Source organism: Amblyomma americanum, chromosome 6 (assembly GCF_052857255.1).
Source record: "Amblyomma americanum isolate KBUSLIRL-KWMA chromosome 6, ASM5285725v1, whole genome shotgun sequence".
Lineage (NCBI taxonomy): Eukaryota > Metazoa > Arthropoda > Arachnida > Ixodida > Ixodidae > Amblyomma > Amblyomma americanum.
Genome location: NC_135502.1, coordinates 59,317,283 through 59,344,026, shown reverse-complemented (window position 1 = coordinate 59,344,026; position 26,744 = coordinate 59,317,283). Strand labels below are relative to the sequence as shown.

Sequence of the window (26,744 nt, the reverse complement as noted above, 5' to 3'; positions counted from 1 at the left end):
AGTTTTGACTAAGGCTCTTCCTTTACCAGAACTCGATTGCTCCGATTACCCAGCGCCTCGAGTAGATGTGAGACCTAGGAAGCGGAACGACAGCAAAAACACTGCCATCAATGTCAGCCCGACCAACGCGTCTATGCAAAAGCGCCCGTCCACACAGGCTCCTTTGCGGATGTAAGGACACCGCGTTGCGCCTGGTTGCATGCACCGTCGGCAGTAAAAGTAGATGGGCCATGAAAGCAGTTTTTATTGCAGTAAAGCTTAACACTCTAGTCAAAAAATGAGGAGCACTCCATCCGCGGTCTGCAATGCATCCTTAGCGCCCACCGATCGTGTAAATGATTACTGCCATGGCAGTCTCTAAGAAATAAAATTTAAAATCCCCTTCCGCGGTTGATTTACTTTTGCTCTTGATTGACAGAACACCGGGTGAAGATTTTCTATGCTGCTCTCGTACATTTTCACAATTGCTCCAACAATGCGTGAATAAATACGCGCATCAGCTTATACGGGGCAGAGGTCAGATATTAGACAGCGAAGAACACTGTGACTCAGCTCTGACCGGAAGTATGACCAGCGAACTCAACAACCTACGTCCGGGGGTATCCAGGAAAGAAGGACTCAGCGCGGGATAATCGACATCTTTCTCAGATACCGCGCATGAATCTGAAGCCATGGCTTCATCCCCACGCCCAGTACGATGAACTTGTCGGGCACAGTGGCACGACGCCGCGGATGTCCCGACAATGGAAATTGCGGGACGCGCGCGCCAGCGTACTGAAGCTGAATTATGTACAGTCATGGACAAAAGTTTACGGGATGCGGGTTCGCGAAAAAAAATTATTTGCGGTCTAGCTAAGCAGGTTTATACAAAACATTGAAGCACAATAGAGCATGTATACTCCACTTTCTGAATAAATACCAGCTGACTGATTAGCGAGGCAAAACATCAATGATTTGTACTTGTTCGACAGATTGCGAGTATCTACTTCGGGAGACTCTTGACACCGCGCTGTATTACACAAAATGCGTTCTCTCTCAAAGTCTTTCCAGCCATCGACACCATTGTAGTAACTAAAACGTAAGTATCCGTTCGCCATGTCCCACGTGAGGAGGTATAGCACATGCTGCGTGTGCAGTCGTTCCATCATTGCAACGCTAGTTCACTTTTACTAATACTGATCAGTTTTTTTTTATTACTTTACAAGCATGCGAGCATCGATCTTTCAGTTGGAAGCAAACAACTTATGAATTCCGATAAAATATTTTGCTATCGCCGGTAAAAATTACATGAAAAATAGACAAATTTAACTGAACAAACTGTGCAGCAAACGGGTTAGGCTAGCAAGCCTTTCAGTACGAAACTCAGGACAGGAAGCGCGTTCGAGTCGGATAGAAAACCGGAAATCAGCTTGAAAATGAGCGAATTCACCACAAGTGCAATCTGTCAGCAAATATATCCAAGGGGAGCTGGAAGAGGGAGTCTTACCCCCGAGTGAGAAGCTGTTTCGAGAACCACTCTGCAAATTGCCTTTAATTTTTTGCTGCAAATAGAGGTCCAAAAGAGGCCATCGGAAGGTTACGAGTTTGTAAAGCGACTGATCCAGCGTTAGCTGGCTTGTGATCGCGAAGAAATAGCGACATATTACGGTTATAATATTAGTGCATAAACATTGTATGCGGTGGATGCTGCGCTCGTAGGTGGGCGGCGAATTTTCAGCGTTGGGTGCCCGGTGGTGGGCTTGTGAGCGTCCAGCTTTCTAGAGCAAAAATTTTGAAAATTCGAAAATTTTAATACACTGTTATGGAAATATTGAAGGTAATGCTTCATTATTCTGATACGTAGCAAAATCTTTCTTTTAAAGTGTTTCCAGCGATCGCATCGAATAGTTAAGACTGCCACAGAAAACCAATGGGGAACGCTTTTGAGGATAGCAAAAATGTGAATAGAAAAAAAAATACAAGACTACCGCCGGGTGATCTGCGGATATATTGATTGTTGTAGTAAAATCTTACTTTATATGAAAAAATTGCGTTCATAAACGATTTCCCGCTCACAAATGCTTTTGTCCAGAATTGCTGGGCACGGGCTGAAAACTGAGGGAAGATGTAATAACTAACGGCTGTGTAAAAATGAATGGTGCATTAGGACAGGTTCGAGGGTCTTGTTAGTGGTGCCAGACGCTACACATTGACGGATTGCAGTTCGCAGTGTTTGTCTGGCGCGTACGTTTGCGGGCCAAATGCAAGCAGCCGCTGCACGGACACTTAAGAGACTCTCAAGCAGCCCAGCTGAGGGCAATCTGCAAGCTCGGGCTTGACCGGGATGACACAACGACGGAGCTTTTAACAGCCAGGTTCGTGCACAGAACTAGTCAAATGTCTAGGAAGATGGGACACGAACCCTCTAAGGCTACAGTGCACCCTGTACAAGGCGATGTACTACAGTCACCTATCCACTGCGCACTTCCGGAGAGTGAAGTTGGGAACCGTGCATCCACCACTGACTGCGTGGAAGCCGTGAGCAGCACACATAATAGGCCATCCCTCTGCCTTCCTCGGCGAGGGAAATACGGTACAGATGGCACTCCGGGATGAAAGGCGAAAGAAATCGGACGCACTCGCGTAAACACTCTGTATACACGTAGCCTTCTTTGCTTTATTACTGGGACGAATTGAAACACAAACATATATGTGCGGTATTGAGTATGAAATGCTTTAAGCTCCCATTCAGCACATTTTAAATCAGATGTGATGCGCTAGCACATGAGCAAGCGGCTTCCTAATTTGTGATCGTTAAGACAATAAGCATTGCGAAATCGGTTTTCCGTTTCTGTCCACACATTGCGGTTTAGAACTCCTTTAACCTAGAAATGGCGACGAATTCGCTGTACCCTCCCCTGCTGAAGAGTATGCGTGGCAGTGTGGAAAATATACTAGCCGAGCTTTGTACGCTTTGTGTACGCCTAGTTCTAAAACGAGAGCAACGATATGCGAGACTGACGGTGCTGCCACGCGCGCCCGTCCAGGCAACCGCACTGTTGAACGGAAACCAGCGTTACGTGACCCTTGTTGCGGAAGCGTCTTTCCAGCTCACGAAGGCTGACGACCATCTTTCGGAGCCAAAGGTTGCACGTTAAACACACACGCGGTTACGCGTACTCTCCATGCCTAGCCTACGAATGTGCGATTGTTCTGCTTTATGGCTGTGGATAACCTCAAGTGCATTGCACCGTCGTTGCCTGGTCTGCTTGTGACCCCTTACGCAAATATTAAGAAGGTAACGAGAGGAGCCGTTGCAGACGTATGGACTAAGGAGGACCAACTGCGGAGGCTCGTGATCCTTCTTCCACCCACAGAGCATAAAAATAAGTGCCGCATTATGAGCCCGATTTTAAGCAATGGCAATCGCCGGGGGCTGACACACGACTGTGCGTAAGGATAAGATGAACAGCGAGCACTTGCATCGAAATTCTGGCCTTCAATGCCACGAACCAGCGAAGTCGCTCTATAGGAAGATCATAAAAGCCACCAAGGCAAACAAACGCTTCAGCGCAACGTGCTTACAGCACTTCCAGCCTGAAACTTTTTCAGCACAGGCACTGGCTCTCTCCATGTCCTGATTTGCTACAAGCGCATGCGAATAGTCCAACGAGAATCGAGAAAGAAGGAAAGGATTCATAACTGTGGCGTTCTATGCATCAGAAGAGAGGCATGTGCTTGCGCAGCCCCTAAGCGGAGAATAATTACAGACTGACATGATCACGGATTTGGCTCTTTGCAGTCTTAGTTCACTTGTGTGCTTTCGTATTATTGACGTGAATATAAAAGGAAAATGCTGGTAATGGCTGCTAGTAGTCATGACCAGTCAGACCGTAACAGTTGCAAACTTCGTAGAGGTTGGAAAAGAGTCACAGTGGACCCTCTAAACAGGCCAAGATCCTTATCCGAATAACTCGCGAGCGTTAACAGTTTCTCTCGCAGTAACCTCATACACAGAGATTTCCCAGTGGAAGCAACCTCACTGCAGCGTTGAATAGTTCCAGACGACGGGTGCTCAAGTTTTCTCGTCATGCTGCCCAGCGCACGGTGTTGTATGGTCAGTCTGTAAAGAGACACCGTCTCGTGCAGAATTCACTGTTCTGCGTAAACGCGTTACGTTATGGCTGTCGAGTGTATCATTTGCGTACTCCACATCAGCGTTTCGAAGACTGATAGCTGCAAGTACCGGGTTAAATTATAGCGGTATACAGCCTAACAAGTTATGTCTACTGATCTGAGGTGGCGCGAGCTCTTGAAAGTGTCGCAATCGAGAAATGTTGCGCGTGTGTGAACAGCGTAGTGTCCGAGACTGCTGAGCCCACATGAATGAATCGACTGGTTTGCATGCACTGTGAAGAACTTGTCAAACTTCTTTTCCTCACCATTACGTCCACTGTGTCATTGCGGCAGGCAACAAGCAAAGACTGGTCTCGCTTCGCTGGGTTAGTGCGACTACGAAGTTCGGCAACTGAGCCATTAGCAACAGGTTCAACGCGTGGCTGCATATTCATGGAGCCAAATTGCAAAAACTAAAATAGAGATAGAGAGAGAAAGAGAAGATGGGGCAGCCCAGCGAGGTTTCGGTTCACATTACAGAAGTCCACATGGTCGAATATCATCCCTAAAGACTCCAGCTACGACGTGCATTTGTGGCACGTAAAAGGATCATAAAAAAACTAAGCAAGTAATCACAGTGGGCGAAGTACTGGCGGTGTCAACGACACGAGCACGCTCTGTACTACCGCGGCGTGTCCAAAACAAAAGGAAGCGTACACGCCACGCACACTGCTTTTTTACACACGTACCTGCTTTTCAAACCACAACGCTACGGACAGCAGCTGGGGGCACCGTTTTGTCATCTCGTCGCCCTGTTTCATTGTATCTGAAAGCACGTCCCGGGTAATCCGAGCCATGTCGGGTGAGGAGGAGACGGGGGGGGGGGGGGGGGGGAGTGTACAAAGGTTAGAAAACAAAAGCTGTACACGGTCAGCTGATTCCACGGCCGGCCGACCGCCATCGCTTGTCCCACATGAGCGTGCACTCCATCGTGCTCGATGGCACAGTTCTTTCCCGTTTCGCATGCAAATTGCCCCTAAGATGGGAGGGGCCACTTAGGTTCGTTTTATTTTTCTACGGGACACATTTCCTCCCCACACGAAAAGAATAAGAATAAGAAGAGATGGTGGTAGCGAGGACTGCGAAAGCGCTCCAGCGCGCATACGTCCCCCCCCCCCCCCCCCCCCCCCCCCTCCTTCTTCGTGAGAGCGCGAGTCAGCAAGCCGTACGTATACAGAGCGATCGTCCATTATACCACGATGCTGCATGTCCCATTGTCGCCGGCTCTCTCATCTGCTCAACCCGGCGGTCGTTTTAAAGCGGCCGGCTTCTTTCTCTACCGCCTCATTGTTTTCGTCGTTCTGGCTCCTCTACACGCAAATGCGGGGCGAATGGATGCGTAGGGACTCGCCTGCACTGTCGGCGCTGCGCGGTGTCGTTATTGTAGCCAGCCTGTGGGTGCCCGCATCCATGTACGTGCAGGAACAACTCTGGTGGTGAGCCGGCGTCGAGGGTATTTCGGGACGCTTTGTCGTCCGGCAGGAGCGCCGAGTGCGGGCGGGTCAAGGCCCTAATTGGCCCCATTAACCGACTGCGCCTGGGCTTTCCTGGCTCTGCGCATTGTGCACTGCCCTGGCTCCTCGACGAACTTCGGCCGCGGATGCACGGTGAATACGAGGTTGTTAGGAATAAGGCGACCTCAAGGCTCGATTATTTCGATGTGACCTCGCTGGGAGTCTACGTATCTGCGACCTGTTTGGTGGACGAGGCTGGAGTGGCCTCAGGATGAGAAACATTGACCTTTCAGTAATCACACGCTGTATTGGCTTGTAGCGAAATATTTAGTCACTAAACGTGCTTTCTTTTAAGACATGACCATGTATGAACACCAATGTGTCACAACACACATTGTTCGCCGAACACTGCTCTAGGCAAAGGGTTAGATTTTTCATGACAACTCGAAATTATGCGTTTGTGAACCAATTTGTTTTCGCACGGGGCCTTTGTAGCGCATTCTTTGCTCCTAAAGGATGATTCCTGTGCATCTTGTTTCCCAGACTTGTTAATTGTCCTCATACGACGACTGCCCATCTAAACCGATTTATATACGTTTGTCCCTAAAATTACGCATAGCGCGACGCACTGTGCTCTTTTGACAAAAAGTAACGTTGTGCTCGTGGAATATATAACGTGTCCACTCTTATTCAATTGCAGTTTGGGAGCGCCGCACTTCAGTGTGATCGCCTAGTGTCGTAATTCAGTGCCAAGCTGTAGACAAGCTCCTGACAAATACAAATACAAATGCATTTATTTCAACATCAGGTGGCGTTAGGTGATCAGGTGATGGCTCCAATTTCTCAACATCCTGCAGTGAGCATGCTTGAACGGAACGGAGACTTCCGCTACAGCGAAGATGTCACGCAGAAACGCCGCTTGTACAGTTCTCGCATTGTGTGAAAAGCAATTAAAGCACAAATTCAGATGCGCGCCAGGTAAGCGCGTAGGCGTGAATCATAACGGTGCTCCGGCATCCTAGGAACTCCATTCTAGTCGAAACGTAGCATGCCACCATTAATACCTAGAGCAATCTTTGTTTCGACTCTCGGTCAATAGACAGGTATGAAGGACGCCCTCTGGAGGTAAAACATCTTTGTTAGGTCATCACCGTTCTATTACCGTCTTCTCTACCTTTCCTTCGACTGTGGTTACAGCCGTGCGTGGGAACAACAACAACAACAGGAGCAGACGCAACGAGGTATGCTCGAGCGTCTCAGGCTGCGACGCATACCTGGCCACTGGCGCGACGCGAAGGACTTCACGCTCGAGCGCGGACGCCCGGAGCAGCGCACAAAGTCAAAAAAGACGCGACGGCCCCGGGAGAAAGCGACGAATGACCGCTTGTTCGCCGAGACAATAGATCGGCCCCCACCGCGGGACCGTTTGCTTTCGTAACAGCCGCGCGTACACACATCGCTGCGCGTCTAGACCCCGGAGGAGCACGGCCGAAAGGGTCGCTAAATGACCCGTTCTTCTCATCCCGCGCATCTCCACAGGGCGGCCTTCGTCCGCTCCAGTTATGCACGCGCACCGTCGGTGTACACACAGTCGAGGGAGAAAGTGACGCCGTCAGTGCGCGTGTGTGGTCGTATCGGCGTGAGAACCAAGAGAGATGAGCGAGAGAGGCAGGCAGGAAGCAGTCAGTAATTATACCCGGTGGTTTCTTCGCACCGAAGCAACCGCAGCGAAGCTCTGATGCCAGTGTTCAGAACCCTTGCTTTTGTATAAGTGGGCACGTATTCAAGGTTTCGACGAAAACTCGTTCGGTAAGGCAGGTATGGTAAGGTCAGTGAGCATGTCAAGAGGCCACTGACGTTTCGGGACCCGTGCCGGTCCCGGAACGCGGTTCACCTTTGCACTCGTCCGGTGAATTTCTTTTCTCTATATATAAGCGGCCATCTCTATACTCACTTACGTTATTACCTTGCGTACAGGTTTCGTCGAATGGCAGCAACAAAAGCCAGCACATCGCATCGCTACGCAAGGCATGGAAAAGGCTGGAAATCTTCACTTCGCGAGTGAAGACCCACACATGTCGAAGTCGTGTTCCGTATCCGTACCATGACTAAAAGGAATGGGTTTCGAGCCTTTTACTGGGTTCACCACGCTCGGCGATCGCTGCCTCATCAATATGTCGGGTGCCTGCAGAAGCCACCTCGCGCGTGTTTGTACACCTGGAGCATAAAGCGGTTCTACTCTTATGCCCCGGCTAGCTACAGCTGCAGAGCAGACAGCCTGGCTTTGGAATCTTGAGACAACTAGCGTTATCAACGCTTTTGGAATCACATTTTTGGCTCTACACGTTCAGCCCAAAGTTCCATAATTCGTGCTGCTGCTCTAAGAAAGGCTGTGCAGTTTCTTCGAATGCAAAGAAAAATTATTCTTTATCATTTCGGTGTTCTGCTGCATACATGAGGCAGAGAACATGCATAAAAATTCTCTATTACAGCCCTCTTCTTTCTCACCCCGCTTTCGATAACTATCATGACAGAAGTGGCCAGCGATGTACCTCAAATATTTACTCATACTTTTTACTGCAAGTTTGGCTCCCTAAAATAGTTTCACTTTTCCTCAGCCGAAGACAGCTGCAGAGAATTTCCTGTTGATAAGGGTACACCTCTGAGATATTAAGTTGCATAGACGGCAGATGTCCGCTGCGGTTGCAGTCAGTGGCCACAGATAATGTGCAGTTCATCTTAAATCGAGGCAGCGCTGCTGGACGCAGTCGAAAGCTCCCTTTCGTTTACTTGTGCTCCAGCTATGAAAGTATGAGATATAAACTGGTCAAAAGTACGCTCATATTATGACTTCTTACAATTCACCAACATTTCAAGTTCCTTCCAAAACACCTTCGAAGAAAGAAAAAAGGAGAGCTATTGTTACGCAACATCGCAGTCTTGAGTAGCGTATATATCACGCTGGTGCGTCAACCTGCTGGACCGATTCTTTTTCCTCCATGGCTGGCTGATAGCCGCGTACACTGTACCGCTCAAGTCCCTGCTGTCCGCTCGTTGCCGACAGGTTTCAATGAAGCGCTTACACATGAAACGCATGTGCCAATCGGAACTTCATTCCGTGTCATGGCGTCTTTGAGCTGCCAAACACATCCAACTGCAAAAAGCACAAACTTGCGCGAGGATGTTTAGCTGTATACCACAATGCTGTAGCCGCATTCCCCTTTAGTCATTATATCTTCCAAGTTGTTCTACATGCCGTAGCAGCTATGCGAGAGAGAGAGAGAGAGAAAGAAAAACTTTATTTGGGTGCTTTCAAGGGCTTGGCGTCTCGAGGCCTCCGTCGTCTTCACTGCGCTGGCGACTTGAGGCCTCTTCTTAAGCAAGGTTGGGCCCCAATTCCAGGGCTCCACTGAGCCTAGCTACCTCACTTGCGTGCTGCACTAAAGCCCCTTGGGCCGTGAGCTCGCAGCTGTTGAGCCGACTCTCCCACTGCTCCGCACTCGGGTTATTGCGAGCACTCTTACGGAGATTCACGTTCGTTACACAACGGAATACGGGTCATTAATGAGACCTGGGTCGAGACGCAGCATGATCCGCCTTCGTACCTCACTGTAATTCGCTGCCGGTATGCCGATCATTTCTAGCTGCCTGTGAGATTGTTTAAAGTTTCTACCCACATCCAACATCGCTCAATGAAGAGCAGGTTAGATAAAAGTTTTATAGAGTTACAAAGAAGTGGGAAACAACGGCTTGAATCCTTCGTCAGGACTCTATTAGAGGCTTCAGCGGCCTTTATCCATTAAACATTCACCAAAACAGCTATCACGGCGCTCTGTTGTTTAACGTTACATGAGTCGAAGCTGTCGAATGGGGAGATCTGCGCTTGGGAAATGCAGCCTCTCTTGAAGCAAGCAAAAGCACAGACTGCGAGTATATGCATGCGTTGACCGTCAACCACAAGCGGAAACGAGAGACATTGTTCAGTAACAGCTCTGCCTACCGAAAACCCCGCGAGCGAACTAATGTTTTACTTGTAAGACTTCGAACACTTCTTACCGTGTCATCTTTCTGTGGGCCGTGGTAATTAAACGCACGGTAAAAAGAAAAACAAAATAAACCCCTTGGCAACTACCTGAAAACCGAGCACATAGTTCCATTTCCCTTTTCAAATCATCGCGAGCGTCCTTTCCCGCTGCATCCCCTCCCAATCACATTGCCCTTTTGACTCCTTTCAGCTAGTGTGTGTCTAACGTGGGGCGTTGCGCAAGGCAAAGTCGGCGCCGCCAAATTCGCAGGGCTGTCTAACACATAAGAATGGTTAGTGATTGGCGCGGCGACTAATGTACCACTGTGTGCTGCGTGAATGACTAGCATCGGCTAGAGGAAAATGAAAATTGATTTTTTCAGGAAAGGAAATGACGCAGTAACGGTCTCACATACGTCGGTGGACACCCGTACAGCACCGTAACGGAAGGGATAAAGGAGGGAGTAAAGAAGAAATTAATTAATTAATTAATTGGTTTTGGGGGAAAGAAAATGGCGCAGTATCTGTCTCATACATCGTTGGACACCTGAACCACGCCGTAAGGTAAGGGATAAGGGAGGGAGTGAAAGAAGAAAGGAAGAAGAGGTCCCGTAGTGGAGGGCTCCGGAATAATTTCGACCACCTGGGGATCTTTAACGTGCACTGAAATCGCACAGCACATGGGCGCCTTAGCGTTTTTCCTCCATAAAAACGCAGCCGGGTTCGGGTTCGGGTTCGCGGTCGGGTTCGAACCCGGGAACTCCGGATAAAGAAGAAAGGAAGAAAGAGTTGTCGCAGTGGAGGGCTAGAGGCCATTAAAAATTGAAAATCTGTTTTTGGGGAAAGCAAATGGCGCAGTGTCTTTCTCACATCTCGGCAGACATCCGAACCGGACCGTCAGGGAAGGGATAAAGGAACGTCTAAGAGAAGAAAGCAAGAAAGAGGTGTCGTAGTCGAGGGCTCCGGAATAATTTCGACCACCTGGGGATTCTTTTCCTGCACTGACATCGCACAGCACACGGGCGCGCTTAGCATTTCGCCGCCATCGAAACGCGGCCGCGGTCTGGTTCGAAGCCATTCCCTTTCACGGTTCTCAAGTGCGCCTTCTGGTAGTCTATAGCGCCGCTATGCGGCTCCTGCAAGGCTGACCGATTCTGATGAAAGCGAACATTATATGCGCGCTACATTACATGCGTGCTATCTCGGCGCGAGTCGCCGAGATAGCATCTGAGTCGGCGGCCGAAGCGTATGCCACCATTGGGCGCAACGGCGTCGTTGAAACGCCCGTTTAGCACCGGCGCACGCGCGTTGCCTCCTCGGACTGAGAACAACACTCCAAGCATCCGCCCTGCCGCCGCATAGTTGCGCGTCCAGAGCTTGTGTAAACGCGGAATGCGTGACGTAGCGTTGACCCGCTGTGGGTCACTCGGATCGTGACTGCTATATTTGTTTCTCTGGGGCTCCCGCGTGATGCGTCAATCCCCCCTCCCGACGACCGCCGCACAATGGCCGGTTTCTGGAGCATCGCGTCTCCGAGTGAAAGCCTCCGTGTGGTTTTCGTTCGGACGAGTTTCGCTCGGAAAAAGAAATACACACGCGTATAACTGAGCCCACGGGGACAGTGGATGTGTGCCAGTTGCACGTCGTGACTGCGGAGCAATCGGAATTCGAACGATCTCTACAGAGACGAAAGGACGCACATGCGTCGTTGTGTAGCTGCCAACGGCACGCGGCAACGATGGAGTACACAGCCGCTTGCTGAATGCGTCTTGAACACTCTTCAAGAGCTGTCGGCCTCTATAGTAGTCAGTACCAATGGCGACTGGGAAAAACTGACAAAAAAAGGATCATAGGTTTGGATAAGTACAAACTATAGATATAAAACAGATAAACAGTATCTTGCGTTTTTGTGTGTCGTGTTCCCTGTGTATTTGTTAAAGAAACCGCACTCATGATATTCTAACAGGATATCGGAATATAGCATTCTGCGAAATAAGTAAACGGAAGGTATTTGGTCAGGACCAAACTACGATATCAGTAGAGCGACTGCTCCGGTGAAGCGGTGTTTCCGGGTTTGAACCCCGGACCCGGACGAATTTTCTTTAAATACGAAGTTTTTGTGGAAGCTGCATTAAGCTTTCCTTTGTAGCCGTATGGCTGCGTTTGGATGGATGCCCATGAGTAATTACTCCCTTGTTACGAATCTACTGCACCTTGGGGATTTTCCCCTAACCATTTTACCTAGCTTGTTTCTGCTAGTCGACTCAACTATCTGCGCACCCGGGCACACCCATTCCACCTTCTCTTGCCACGTAGACTTTCGCCCCACGCGGGCTGCGACCAGCGCGAGAATCGTTCCAAATATTCGTCAGCGAACAATGCAAGCGCGCTACGCCCAATTTCCCCGGCTCCAGCGAGCAAAAGTAACAGCTCGTTCCATTCTCTTCGGCATTGTCCCCGATTTGCTTTTACTTCCTCTTCGGTATTGCGCTGTCACTGCAGTGAGCTTTCACACTGCCTGTTCTCGGCAATTCTGTTGGCGTGACTTACGCACGCCCGTATTTCCTTCTGCATCCGAACCGGACAACAGCTGTTACGTGTTCCATACAGCGGCGTTCCGAAACCAGTAATCCGCTGAGCGCTCAAGATTTTTTGTCTGGCTTTGGCGAACAGATTCTTCTCGGTTATGCCTGCGCGAGGTTGTTGCTGTTGTCAGCTCAACTCCTCTCCCCCCCTCACCGCCTCCACCCTCTCCTGCATCTACACCGCGTTCCAGCAGCACCAGCTATAGAGCAGTGAAACTGAGCTCGCGTGCAGCAACGCACCGTGCCGTCGCGCTAAGGCACGTCGCTGCCATCTCGTCGTAAGCCGCGACTGTTTGGGTGCTGACGTCCCGCGTGGCCCGTTTCTTTCATCTTGCTTTCCTCGTTAAGAAAGGGGAGGAAAGGGTGGTCGAGTTGGGGGGAGGGGACGGGGTGGGTTACCCACCTTTGTATGGGAGCCGCTGTCTGGCTGTCCAGGAAGGCCTATTCCCTTCCCCGCTAGCCCGCGGGCGAGGAGGAAGTTGAGGGGTCACCCCGCGGCCGCCGTAGCGGCGATCTGGGGTGTGTGCGATCAAAAACACACACCAGCTCGCTGCTGCAGCTGGTCGTGCGAAAGGGGCCGGAGCATAGTATGCGGCGGTAGTAGTGTCGAGAGGAGATACGCTCACCGGCTTCAACGCGCGCGCCGGCCAAGCGGCGAGAGGGGGGACGGCCAGGAAAAGTGCTCGTCTTTGTCTTTCCCCCGCGGGATCATCGAGGAGCGCGCGCGTGCCGGCATCAGCGCATCGGCGAGCCACGCACCCTCCCCGAGGCGCTCATTTCGTTGAAGCGCCTGAGACAGCCGCACGCGCCGTGGCCGGCTCCGTCGTTCCCGCCGTCGTCTCCCGAAGGTGCATCGATAAGAGAATGTGAGTAAACCGTTTCTCATCGCTCCTAATACGGTGCACGCGCGCGCGCTTCCATGCTCCATATGTTCGCGCCGACAGTGCCGTTTTAAATTGAGCTAAAGGCGGGGGAAACGTATTGCAAGCGGCTTCGTCCAGAGATGTGCGCAGTTTGCGCGCTAAACGACTGAATCATCAATTCCATTTGCTTGCCTAAAAATAAACCCGCAAAGGAGATTTGTTTATTGGTTTGGAAGAAGTGAGGCTGTGGATATTTTTTTTTAGATTACTCAAGCACCGACATTGCGACTCGAATAGTGTTTCATGTGCATACATTTAAAATCTTCACTATCCTACCAGCACCAGGATATCTGCATCAGGAAGCAAGCTGCGTACTTTGCCAACCATGCAGCTCATCCCTTAGTGCATGCATAAAAAATGGGCTGTAGTGTCAACTGAGCTTCCTGAGTGAAAGCCGGCACCTACGCGAAGTCAGCCGCGAATAGTTGCGCTTAGTATCCAGGTGCGCAAAGTGCGTACGATGACACTCTACTTACGATCTGACTGCATTTTCAGGCGAGTACACAGTCTCCTCGCAGCGACTGCGCTGGTGCTTTCGCCAGCCATCGTGATCCCGACGGAGGCCAGGATACGAGACGATCCGAACCAACCGTTCGCACACACAAGGACCGGTCTAGTTCGCGGCGTACGCCTTAGCGTCGGGAACAGACCGGTGGACGCCTTTTACGGAATACCGTACGCCGAAGCACCCCTCGGATACCTGCGCTTCCAGAAGCCACGGCCCGCGTTACCTTGGAAAGGAATCTACTATGCAACGCATAAAAGGCCCCCCTGCTCGCAAAAGTCCTGGGAGCTCACGCAAGGATTTACCATCGACGCCTCCAACACAACCGAGGACTGCCTACACGTCAACGTGTGGACGGCCGCTCGGTACTGTTTCCACCCGAACATAGGGTTGTGCACTACCAAAGCCGTCATGGTCTTCTTTCACGGAGGCGGCTTCCAGTTTGGCGGCAACAGCTACTCTCTCTACGACGCCAGGTACCTGGCCCTCTTCGGCGATGTCGTCGTGGTGGTGCCGAACTACAGGCTTAACGTGTTCGGCTTCCTGAACGCCAACGTGACGGAGGCGCCGGGGAACATGGGCATGTACGACCAGATCCTAGCGCTGGAGTGGGTCCAAAAGAACATCGCCATGTTCGGCGGTGACCCTAGTCGCGTGACGTTATTCGGACAAAGTGCCGGCTCGGTTTCCATTGGCTACCACCTCCTGTCACCGCTCAGTAGGGGACTGTTCCATAGGGTCATAATGCAGAGCGGTACACCCTACTGGAAGGTTCCCGACAACACTTTCACGGGCAAGCTCAAGGTGCAGCAGCTCGCAGTCGGCCTCGGCTGTCCCGTTGGCGAGAGGGGCAACGTGCTCGCCGAACCCGGAAAGGTCATCGACTGCATTCGCTCCAGGAGCCGCGCTAGCATATTCAGGGCCATGAAGGAAGTGTTCGGCGTCGAAGAGCATTACATGATCCCGGCCTACTACAGCGAGTTCCTGCCTTTCGAACCAGTCATGGCCACCGAGAAGGGTCAGTTCCAGGACGTTGACCTCATGATCGGCAACGTCAGGAATGAAGGCACCGGCATAGTGGACCACTTCTTTTGGAAGATCTTCAACTTCAAGGACTACAGCAGGATCACCGTGGACGAGATATGGTTCTACAGCCTCCTAGTGTTCCGAGTGATCTTGGGCAAGAATCCCGCGCCCATCCGCGAGTTGTACCTGAACGATCTGAACGAGACGGACTCTTGGCTGGCGCTGAACCGCCTGTCCGACGCCGTAGGTGATTTCAGCCTCATCTGCCCGTCCCAGCTGTTCGCCGAAGCGTTCGCGAAGCGAAAGAACAACGTGTACTTCTACATATTCAACCATCGCCCGTCGTTCAGCGTGTACCAGCCTTGGACAGGCGTGGCGCACGGCGACGAACTGGGCTTCGTGTTCGGCTTCCCGCTGCTCTACCCGCAACATTCGACCGACGAGGAGAAGATTCTCTCCAGGCGGATGATGCGCATCTGGTCGACGTTTGCCAGAACAGGGTAAGCACAGGTTCCTGCACTCAGTGTTTGTCCAACTTGGCTGCATGTTCTTGCCTTACAAGCGACCAGAGTTACAATTTTCAAATAGATATTTTGACTTTTAACTTGAACTACTTCCTACCAGGAGTGTGTTCTTAACGACAACAGAAGAACTTCCTGCTGATGCTGCGGAAACTACTTCAGTCAGCTCGTTCAATCGTTACATATACGTGAACCAGTTAATGTTGCCGAAAAAAAAATTTCTTCTGGAGAAGGGTAAACCTTTGAAACTGGGAATCTACGCAGAGAAATAAGGAACGCATGATGCCACTATTCCGTAAAGCACTCGCCTTCCGCTGTGCTTCGTTCTTGAAACTTTTGAGCAACATGTGTAAGCACATATCGTCCAAAACTTCATCATAGTTATGAGCACGATGAAAACGAAGGTGCTTGCTTCAACCGTTGACCATCGTTACACAAGGCAGATTCCTCTGCTAGAATGAGAATGCATTGCTTATTCTTTTCCGTTTTTATTTATTTTTGTTTTGGTACAAATTCTGTCTAAGGCACTAAATTATCCAAATAATCCACTCCTTGTCCATGAGCGCTTTTGCATCAGTAATGCACCCTGGCCAATCCCCCGCCGTGGGTATTGCCACTAACCCCGAGGACATTATCATCACCATCATCACATTGCAGAGAAATTTTCAGCAAGCCTGAAGGTTTTTTTTTTTTAGAGATAGGAGTCATTCAGTTGCCGAATTAACTGACAACTACAACATGTTAGTTCGTTACAGCGATTGTGTTTTGCGCTCGTCCAAGTTGGAGCACTGCTATGAGAAATATCCTGTGTGCTCGTGTTCAGTATCTGCATGCCACCAAGTTTTGAGGATTTTATTTTTTTTTAGTTTTCTTATATGTTCATTTAACCGCGCAAATTTTTCTCACCACATGAATTCTATAGTTACTTTCTGACTGCGTGGAACTGTCTCTCCACGCAACCGGCACAGAAGATAACTTGAATAAGGATCGCTTGCGGCTAACTTACGCTGTGAATTGTTTTGAGAGCTTTCCTGTGTAATTGGAATGACAAGAGTGATTAAAGGCTAGATCAGTGACCTATACAATACAAAGCACAGAGCACAGCACGGCACAAAGCACAAAGCGCCGAACGGCGTTCACAGACAGTCAGCGGTTCCAGCAGCACCAGCCCGAAGCACGTGCTCGCCGAGAGCAGTATCGCTGCCGCGCGGGCACTTTTTCGTCGTTACAGACCAAACATTTCATAGCTCGCATGAACTAGCTGTCATTTCCAATGCAGCTCTCCTTGAAAAGGTGCCACGCCTACTTTAAGCAAGCCGGAATTAAGTGTCGAAAAGACGCAGCGGCACCTTAACTTCAGCACGTGTAAACAAGAACAGGTTCAATTTTATGACTATGCAAGTTCGCACACAGCCGGTACTTCCATATGAAATGTTTGCTTTATGGGGGTTTAACGTCCCAAAGTGACTCGGGCTATGAGGGACGCCGTAGTGAAGGGCTCCGGAAATTTTGACCACCTGGGGTTCTTTAGCGCGCACTGACATCGCACAGTACACGGGCCTCTGAAATTTCGCCTCCATCGAAATTCGACCACCGCGGCCGGGATGCAGCCCGCGTCTTTTGGGGTCAGCAGCCGAGCGCCATAACCACTGAGCCACCGCGGCGGCTCCATATGAAAGCAACGGTCCGAATAAACAGCATGAATGTTTCGGCTCCGCTAGTCTTTCTAGACTCGTTAGAAAAAAAAAAGTGCGAAGAAGCGAAGTATACGCGTGATAACCAGCTATCACTGAATTTTTCGGCAAAAAACAAACTAACAAACTTGCAGCATGTTGCAGGCACAAAGCAATAGATTACCTCATTCTATTCCTAAATTGAGTTGTGGGCTGTTAAGGAGACAACACTAAGCATTTGTATTCTTAGTACTATGCGGTAGTACTCAATACGGTACCTGTAACGAACGTATAGGGTACCTGTGCGGATCATAGTGCCATGTTAGTAAAAACTGCTAACCACTCAGCATATACGCCCCCCCCCCCCCCCCGTTTCCTGGTGACCTTAAGTCTCCTCTCTAGAGTACCCGCTTTGTCATACCCGCAAGTACCCGCAGTTTGAGTACCCGCAAGACTGTTAGCCATAACATTATACACCTTCCACCAGAAGCAAATGCTGGTGTTTTGAAGGTTCAGCTCATTAAAACTACAAACTGTGCGTGCGCTTTCAGCTTCACTCGCGAGTTTATTAAAAACCGAAACGTGAAGCGCTTATCAGACTTCGTCAACGCAACAGTTTCGCCGTCGTCTCCATCAGTGTTCCCATTTTCAGTAGATAAGCGAAATGGCTCAGCCGGAAGAGTATAGGTTCTACTTTGTCGTCCACTTGTGCAGCTTATCCCACCTTGCAGCTACTTATCATCTTTTTCAACTGCTGCAGACCCAGACTGCATAACAATTGAGACTTTCATTGCGTGAATGAGAACAAGCGATAAGGAAAACTACGTGATTGTTTTGAAGACATTATTGCCAAGCCTGAATCCTATCTTTCGCGTTTTCTAGAGAGAGCGTTACTTGTGTAACCAAACGGTTAAGAGTGATGAAAGGGTTAAAAAAAAAGAACTTGCTTCTAGTTTAAAGATACCTGAGAACAGGACACGGAACATCGGGACAACGCACGTTTGTGTCGATAGGAAGATTCGTTTCACAAACAAAACTAAAAACACGTCGTTGCGTGCAGCCAACAAAGCTCAACTTATGAGGGAAAGGAAAACGCTGCTGATAAAGAGTTCTAGGTACAGGACCACCTCTTGGGGCGAGGTAACTCCAGACTGAAATCAGATTAAAAAAAAGAGAGAGAGAGAGAGAACATTCGCTGCCTGAAAGATACAAGAGCAGGAAACGCGAAAGAGACGAGATCAAACCGAGCGAATCGCTCCGACTTCCGTGACGAGATTTTCCTTTCTAGGAAGACGGAAGCTGAAGAATGAGCCGCCGCGGCCGGCCCAAACACAGATGCGTTCTGCTTTAGTTTCGGCGCCACGCTGCAGACTGAGGCGTTTTATTTTTTCCTTTGTGGTTGAAATGAAGTGCCCTCTTAACTACCGCGAAAGCTTGTGCGGGCCACCGCGCGGACAGGAAATATTGCCGTTGAAGTGTTTACGCTCTAAGTAGACCGCCGCCGGCAGGAGGCAGCGCTTAGTGCGTTGAGGAAAAAGTGGTGTTGTGATAAAACGCGGCGATGGTGGCGACATTAGTCGCGGCAATAGAGAGATTTCTATGCTGCTGTCACGGCAGGCTCATTTTGCGGATGCAAACTGTCTTCGCCGTCTCCTACAGCCCGCGAGTTACAAAGGAACAGTCAAGAGATTTGCTTGCGTTTCTCGCTCTGATTTTATTTTAATTTTTGGTTCTGCGTACGTTTTCGCAGCTAGGCACTCGCGCTTCCTGCTTGCCACACGGACACTACATTGTACAAAAATATTGTAAAAGGCGCTGCGCTGTTTTACGCTACGTATATATTTAGCGCGGGCCACAGGAGGATTAAGGCCACCGTGAGCTCACACAAATCACTCACTCGGGTATTGTTTCCGCGTGCATATACAGGAACGACTTGCAGTGGAGGGGTCTTGTGCTCACTGTTAGACTGCTCATCGTTCTGCGGATAAAATCTGCACGATAAGTTTTTTATTTACATGAAAACTAATTCCGACACAAATTAGGATATCGGTAAAGAAGCGAAGAATGTGAGAGTCGCTTACTTAGAAAAGTTGCCGGCGTTCTGGCTGAGAAATCAATTTTTGTCAAAGTTAAAATGACATTCTTCTTCTTCAGAATGACATGCATTCTTCAGGGAGTGACAGCGAGTGAACTACTGCGTTCCCCCGCACACACACACACGCTTGGCAACACGCGACTCCCCGTGAGATCATCCATTCTTATAGGCCCACCTTAATCACACGACCATACGTGACGCTACCCAGTAAGCCCCCGCTCCTGAGTTCACCTAAATGGCACTCTCATCACGCAGCAGGGTAAAACGAAAATTGTCGATTTCTAACTACTACGACTCGACACTGTGTACCTTGGACAAAGCCGACACCCAACTACGGCTGAAGAAGACAGCCCATGTTTTACCGAAACGTCGGCCAACCTTTCTGTAAAGCCCTTCCACTTGTTTCAGCTTGCGTCTTGAGGACACGGTATCTGGGATGAACAGTATCGGCGTCGCAGTCATCTGTTGTCCATAAAGCAATGTCACACAGCCACGACTTCCACGTCCGGGGATGCATCAGCTCCGGTCACGGGGTCCAGCGCTGCTCTCGGGAGTGAATCGCACTCACTGTGGGGACGGCCGTCGGCTGCGGTAGAGCTTTCGCTGTCGCTTTCTTGTTGCCGGGAGAGGGTGAATACTCTAGGATCGTTTTCTTTTGTCTTGCGACTCCCGCCGACCTTGACTTTAGAGCGAAGAACGAATCAGTCACGGGATAAACGTGTTTGTTTTCGCGTGCCGCAAGCGCGGAAAGCAGCATCTTGAGCGACCGTTGCGGTGAAGCCCGAGGTCAGTGGCACTGAGTCGTGCCTGTCCTCTGCACCGACTTCTCAAGCTCGGCTAGACGCCGCCGACACGCGTAGCCAGAACACGCTTTGGTCGGCGAGCAGTGGGGGCCTGGGTGCGCTGGGTGATCAGCTGGTAAAAAAGAAAGCTGCTTAGAGAAGAAAAATTACGGCAGTACGGTAGATGACTGTTAGTACACATGCTAGCGAAAGCAATATTGCACCAATAGAGAGTGCCTCCATACCGGCGGCGCTGCAACCGAGGCACCCTATATTTGTGCAGTAGTTACAGTCAAACTGTTCAGGGCAAATTAACTGTCCTGTTGGGGGCGTGATTTCGGAATATCGATGTCACTCAAGACGCATTTTCTCAACATTGCTCATTTAAGATCATTGTCCGTGAAGAATGAATGTGAACTCAACTACAAATAACGCATACGGTTTTTCAAGCCTTGCTTAAGAAATATGCTTAAAACCTGTGGTTATTTTCTCTTAAGTGCTAATTAGGAACTTTGTCTGCACAGTGCTTGTTTCTGGCAAGATGTCATCTTACGCTTTCCGGACTGCACTGCAATTAAGAGCGGGCAGGGAGTGTATTGTAGGGACAGATAAATACTGTTCTGCTGTTTCCGCGCCAAACATTCAGCAGAATAGCTTGGTAGGGACTGTTTGGTGGGTATGCATATGATTTCATTTGTTTTAGCTGGTGACCTCGCGCTAGTTCCTGACCGCTAAACGGTGTTTTCATACCGGTAAAACCTGGAATCAAGGGCGAACGAAAAGACTGCAAGTTTTATATTTTGTATACTTGACATCGGGCCCTTAGAATGCTGTCATACCTGTCGATTTACATGGGTCATTTTTAAGTGTGGAGGTCTGGGGTGCAACAAAAATCTCCTCATTACTCGCTACCTTCCAGGGCGACGAAATTGAAGTGACAGCGGCAGGATCACCCTGCGATCGCTAACAGCAGTCACCGCAAACCTCGTGGATAACCTTTCGCACATATGTAAAGGTGGGCAGTTGTTCATTGGTGTCAGAGGAAAATAAAAGGAAAGTACGCACTGAAGTCGAAGAAATAATCGCGAAGCTTTCTCTAAGTGGGCCTCCACTGACTGCGACATTCCGGGAAATTCATTCGCGGGGCACACCGTGATGCGCGCGTCACCATTCGTGCTAGACGTTCTCGGTTATTTTCGAGAGACGCGCCGCTTGAATATAACGGCGAGAGCTCAACTTTAAAGTCAACTTCAAATTTAAAAGTTCGATATTCTGATTACTGTCATCCGATCTGTCAGAGCGGCATGCAGAGATCGCGCCTAGGCACTTTCGACATGAACAGCGTTCAGTACAGCATAGCAGACAGTGCGGCGTGTTCCCGATGGGAGTCATCATAATCATCAGCCAAATTGCGTCCATTGCAGCACAAAGGCCTGTCCCGGTCAAATGTTTGGGGGAATCCCCCAAGGTGGAGTAAAACCCCGGACCAGGACGAATTTTTCTTTAACTGTGAAGTTTATGAGAAGGCTGTTTAGTTTTCCTTTGTAGCCATATGGTTGCGCTTGGGTGGACGCCAATGAGTAATTACTCCCTTATTACAAAGGCCTCTCCCATATCTCTTCAATTAACCCTCTCCTGTGCCAGCTGCAGCCGCCTTACCCCTGCAAACTTCCTAATCTCAACCATCCACCTGATTGCCTGATGCTCCGTGCCATGCTTGCTTTCTCTTATCATCATCTCCGTTACCCGCAATGAACATCGGTTATCTTGCTTTCGCATTACGTGCCTTGCCCAAGCCCATTTTTTCTCCTTGACTTCGACTATAGGACGTCATTAACTCCGGTTTGTTCTCTGAAAGAAAAACGTACTCGCGTACTCTAAAGAGAAAGGAGTAAAAAGGGAGTAAGCTGTCCTTTAGTGCACTCCCTTTATTAAAATGCAGTGCGCTTACTGTCTTTTTACTCACATATAGGCGTATTTTCGTTTAGAGTGCATCTTGAGCCAACGAAAACACGTCACATATAGTCGAGAACACACCACGGAAAGCTGTAGTCCCCGGCATTTTTTCGTCCGCTTTTCGAACTCCGCTCAGAACTTTTTTTTTGTCCTGCTTTATGTGTTTTCTCCTCATGCAGTGAAATATGTCCGCCTGTGTATTGTAATATATACCGGTTGCTTCAAACTACCAAAGGTACACGATCCTCTATTGAGTTGTATATGCGCTTTCAGCACATCTCGACTTTCAAATCTCTGGAGGCTGAGGATGACTTCCGTCCTCATCCTTCCGGACTTTGAAGTTGTATGGGTGCCGTTAATACCTCACTAGACCGCTCAGTGATAAATACTGTGGCACGAGAACTTTTGACCAAGTTTTTACCTGTGCGTTTACACGAACTGTGTGTGACCGCGTCTTGGCTCCTCACTGCAGTGGACATAACTATAGTTGGCTGGCCTTGGTGATGGACCAGCTATGATGATGATAATGCTGATGGACACAAACACCATCAATGATGAAATTGCAATCCCGTCGGAGTTCGCTGACCACTCAGTGGTGTTTGTTCTCACTTAACGAAAGCAAGGGAGGTTGGCGCCGCTAAAGGCACCATCATCTCTCTCACCTTTTGTAAATAATAAAAAAATGAAAAAAATGAGTTATAAAGTAAGGGACAAGCCTGTATTTTCACAACGCGCCGTAACTATCACTTGGCCTCCAGCAGGTGTCGGAAGCAGCCTCGATGACTCTTATTGTCTGCATGAATTAAGCTATAAACCTGCTTATTTAGTTTACGCGAAGCTAACAGCGCGAATGCAAACTAACATTAAAACTAAACGAGGAATGCGCTGTGATTCACTACAGAATAGCTCTACAAAAACAATACGTTAATTTGGACGAAGGAATACATACATTTATTACATTCCGCTGAGCTAACCACCGCAAACAAAAAGCATGGATTCTAAGGGCAGAATGAATGCACAAATTTTAACACAGCTGACCATTAGGGTCGGACTTCCGTAGCGTTACGAAGAAACTGCAGCAAACCAAGTGGCACCATATCGCAGTAACTGCCAGATGAACGTCCAGAGTCGATAGACATGCGGTTCTCGAATGCCAAATTCAAAGCGCGCGTCAAGTGCATTAGTCAGGTGAACAAAACACCGCGCCATGGCATGCATGTACGTCTTGTGCTTGCACAAAATTTGTTCCCTCCTCGAATGTACGAATTTCAGCACGGAGTCAGAACACGAGGTGTTCTTATCTTTTTCCTGATACGTATACTTGCTCTGCTTTTACTTACAGCCTGCTCAAACTTCCCCACGCTCACGGTTTCCGTCTATAGTTCGCTCTCGCGCTTTCGACAGTTTTCGGCACCGCATTACGATGCGAATGGTATCGGTGCCAATGAAACAGCGATGCGGAAAAGGGAAGCGTTGCTACCTTTAGCCCGACAGTGAAGAGGAAGGGGGGTGGGAAGGAGGGAGGGTTACTTTTACCGGCTTTCACGGACGTGTATTTAGAGCTCCAGGACGTACACTCTTGCGAGGACAGTTATCTTTTATTAACGCCCGGTTAGTTTTCAAACGAATGCTGGTCCATTTTTCTTTGTCGGTTGGGAGAAACAGTACCGCGGCTGTGTGCTCTTCTCTCTTTCGTGTCGTCTTTCTTAGTCCCCCCCCCCCCCCCCCCCCCCCCCCATCACAGTAACTTGAAAGTCCCCGAGCACACCGTTTTAAAGTTTGTTTCCTTTATATGTCTTCGGTTCGTGCTCGGAGGCCAAGGACCGTGCATGCCGTGTCGGTATACGGTATACGGAGAGCAGTTCGGCCGAGGCCTGCGCAATTTGACATCTACGCTGCAACTTCAGTACCTTACAGTCGGCAGCAGAGGTGCGCTCGGGAAAGAATTTTCTGTAGCGCTACCTCGCAATTCTGTCGCCTGGTATTAATGTGAATGGATGAAGCATTCGCTTCCCCTCAAACATTACAAGCGATTGGCGCTTGCGTTGATTTTCCGAAGTAATTTTTTTTTCCCGCACTCTTGCATCCCGCACACTTTTGCTGCCGGCTATACGCATCCTCGGATGGTGCCAGAAGGGAAACAGGCCTTCCAGGCACTGCTTCGTTTCGTGGGGGCGTCGTGCTTGAGCTATCAGACTTTGTCACATGCGAAGTCCTTGCTGGTTTGGTTTATGGTTTATAAGGGTTTAACGTCCCAAATCGACCCAGGCTATGAGAGACGCCGTAGTGAAGGGCTCCGGAAATTTCGACCCCCTGGGGTTCTTTGACGTGCACTGACATCGCACTGTACACGGACCTCTAGAATTTCACCTCCATCGAAATTCGACCACCGCGGCCGGGATCGAACCAGCATCTTTCGGGCCAGCAGCCGAGCGCCATAACTACACAGCCACCGCGGCGGGTGCGAAGTCCTTGTTTCCTTTTTGACATACTATATTTTTAACTCAGCCCTCTTTTCTCTTTCCCTTTTATATTCCCTCTCTCCTTTCCCCCAGTGCAGGGAAGTGAACCGGCACCTTCTCCCTTTTCGTCCTCTCACTCTATACATCTCCCTGCAAGGTGTGATTTGCGTCATCCCCTTTATTCCGCCCATTCGCAGGAAGCCACCGACGGTCGGAGGCCAGCTGTGGCCCAGGTTCACGCGCGACCACGCCTTCCACCTGAACATCAACCTCAAGAACTACTCGCACGGCATCGACTTCCGGAAGAAGCTGTGCTCCTTCTGGAGAAAGTACCTAGTACCTTCGGGCTCGTGGTGACGGCGGTGACCGGTCATCGCCGAAGACTCACGCGCTCACATTCCTGTGTACAGTTCGCACTCATGCCCCGATAAATATGTCTCATGTGCTTAAACATAAATATATGTGTAAATATAGAGAAACACCCACAAGCAGTTACAAGGGAGGTTTTGGAGGAGTCGCATCATAGAGTGTGTCAGTCCTCACTTCCACCTCGTAGTTCAGTGAGATGCCTGGCTTGCTGGGCAAGTCTGTAGAAGGCTCCCAGGACATTGTTGCCACGCCCCATTGTATTCTTTCCCGCAGTAGAGGAGAGCGGGACAAGACGCGTTATTTTCCCAATAATTTCTAAGCGTGAGAATATATTAATTGTATATTCAGCTGGCATGACCGCCGGCATGTGTGCTGAAATTTTGCCTAAGGCTGATCAGACAAGCCTCTTATAAGCAAATAAAAAAAATTTCGAAGTGAGCCATGTTGAACTACAAAGCAATCGAAAAAAATTAAAATTCTACACGCCACATTTTTCAAAACTGTGCATCTCAACCGACCATGCGTCCACGATTAGCGTAAGTATTTAGTTATAACAGTTGGTTATTGGTCTTATTGGTCTGAAGTTTAGGAATGTTTGTACCGCAGGTTCTTGCGATGAAACTACTTTAGGAGCAAGCTGCACGTGGGGCGAAACACGACATTGTGGTGTCCTGCAGGGCCTAAAGTAACCATAATGGCTTAACTCTGCCCTTGTATTGATCGCTCTTTGGGTTGGTCTGAACGTAAAAAAAAAAAAATTGATAGACGAGTGGCATGAAGAAAAAAAAACGTGGAAGACACTTAACGCGGATAAGTGTTGAATGCGATAGCATTATAGATCCCTATTGTTGCTACTTTGATGTTTCTGTGTCGGCTGCCACCTCTCCCTGTGGGTCAGTTGTAAAGACATCAAAAATAACATGACCTCTTAATCCGGTGGGCCGGTGTTGCCACCTGCCACCACGGGCACGTTGTGATGATATTACAAGGTCACGTGACATTGCCACAATGTGGGCCGGTGGGTCGGTTGCCTCCTATCTAGGTGGGCAGGCTGCAATGACATCACAAGGTCAACGTGACCTCTCTCTACCAATCAGCGAATTTTGTGGCACACGCCGCCAATTTTACGGAATTTGTACTCGAATGCTATCGCATAAAAAATGAAGAAACCCTTGGAGAGCATCAAGCACGCACGAGAAAATGCGCGAACTTTCTTCAGAATGTAACTCCCGCGATTTTTCCGGCGAGCAAGAACGGCTGCATTACAGCACATTGACCGTAGAGCAAGTTCTGTTCGGTCTGACCTATAATCATGTCCACAAGGTCGTGTTCACGTACAGCGAACCGAATCGAATCGGATTCATTCGACAAGGCAGTAGGCGAAAAAAAAATCTTAGCACTAAAACAGGAAAAGGTAGCGAAGCAGGCAGGAAAAAAAAAAGATGCGTACGCAGGCTGCACGCAAAGTCTCGCTGTAAAAGTGCCTATTGTCTGTAGCGGGTCACAGAACAATACAGTTCTGGGTTCTGTCTAGACGCAGTGTCTTTCGTGAGCATAGGCTCGCAAAGTTCGTGTTTGTGCCCATGGAGCCAACCTCGTATGCACTGACTGCAGTACTGTGCAATATATTAATTTTGGAAGGGCGTCTCATTTTGCCTCGCAGGGTGGGGCTAAATGTGGCACTTCGAAGTTTTTAATATCACTAAATTTTAGGGTGTTCGCTTCCCGCTGGCCTCTTCAAATTTAGTGAGTATGATGTCCCGACGGTAGCAAATAATTCGGAAATACTTTGTTGATATCTGCGAATAATAAAGATAGGGCGGTGGTCTGCGAATCGTGTTTCGCCCCGTACTTCCCATATTCTGGCACTTGAGACCCCTATGAAGCTGTCAAGGTCCTCAGAGGAGGGAATGGTACTTCACCTACCCTTTACACAGATTTTTAGGTTCGTGGATGTCGGGAATGCCTCAACAAACGGCTGAAAAGCAGGCCCTGTGGCCTGGGAACTTTTGACGCACCCTATACATATACGGAGGTGTAGAAACCAGCGGAAAAGGAATACGCAGAAAGGAAAGTGACTACGCAGGACAGCGCTGAAACTCAAGTGAGTTTAACCAGTTGTATAGAAACGCTCCAAGATTACAAGGCGAGCCTGCACACATTATTATAATAAAAACACACACACAATAGATCCCATGTGACTGCTAATGCAAC

At 49.3% G+C, this 26,744-nt stretch overlaps 2 protein-coding genes across 2 annotated transcripts in view; both read left to right on the top strand.

The window, feature by feature from the left end:
- The window catches only part of LOC144094734 (glutathione S-transferase 1-like), a 47,262-nt gene extending 46,322 nt beyond the window's left edge, over window positions 1–940 (top strand). Inside the window, exon 7 of the mRNA XM_077628643.1 lies at window positions 796–940. The gene's annotated coding sequence lies outside the window, so the exon portion shown is untranslated. The remainder of the gene's footprint in view (window positions 1–795) is intronic.
- An 11,700-nt stretch (window positions 941–12,640) lies between these two features.
- LOC144093557 (acetylcholinesterase-1-like) lies at window positions 12,641–25,225 on the top strand. The gene is made up of 3 exons (XM_077627088.1): window positions 12,641–13,084; window positions 13,637–15,172; window positions 24,359–25,225. Coding segments are annotated over exons 1-3 (1,698 nt in total). The 5' UTR covers window positions 12,641–13,082; the 3' UTR covers window positions 24,519–25,225.
- Window positions 25,226–26,744: the final 1,519 nt, after the last annotated feature.

Excerpts from the sequence above, each read along its gene's own strand:
- LOC144093557 (XM_077627088.1), top strand. Across the intron at positions 15,173-24,358 it reads TCGACGTTTGCCAGAACAGG|GAAGCCACCGACGGTCGGAG; the intron begins GTAAGCACAGGT and ends GCCCATTCGCAG.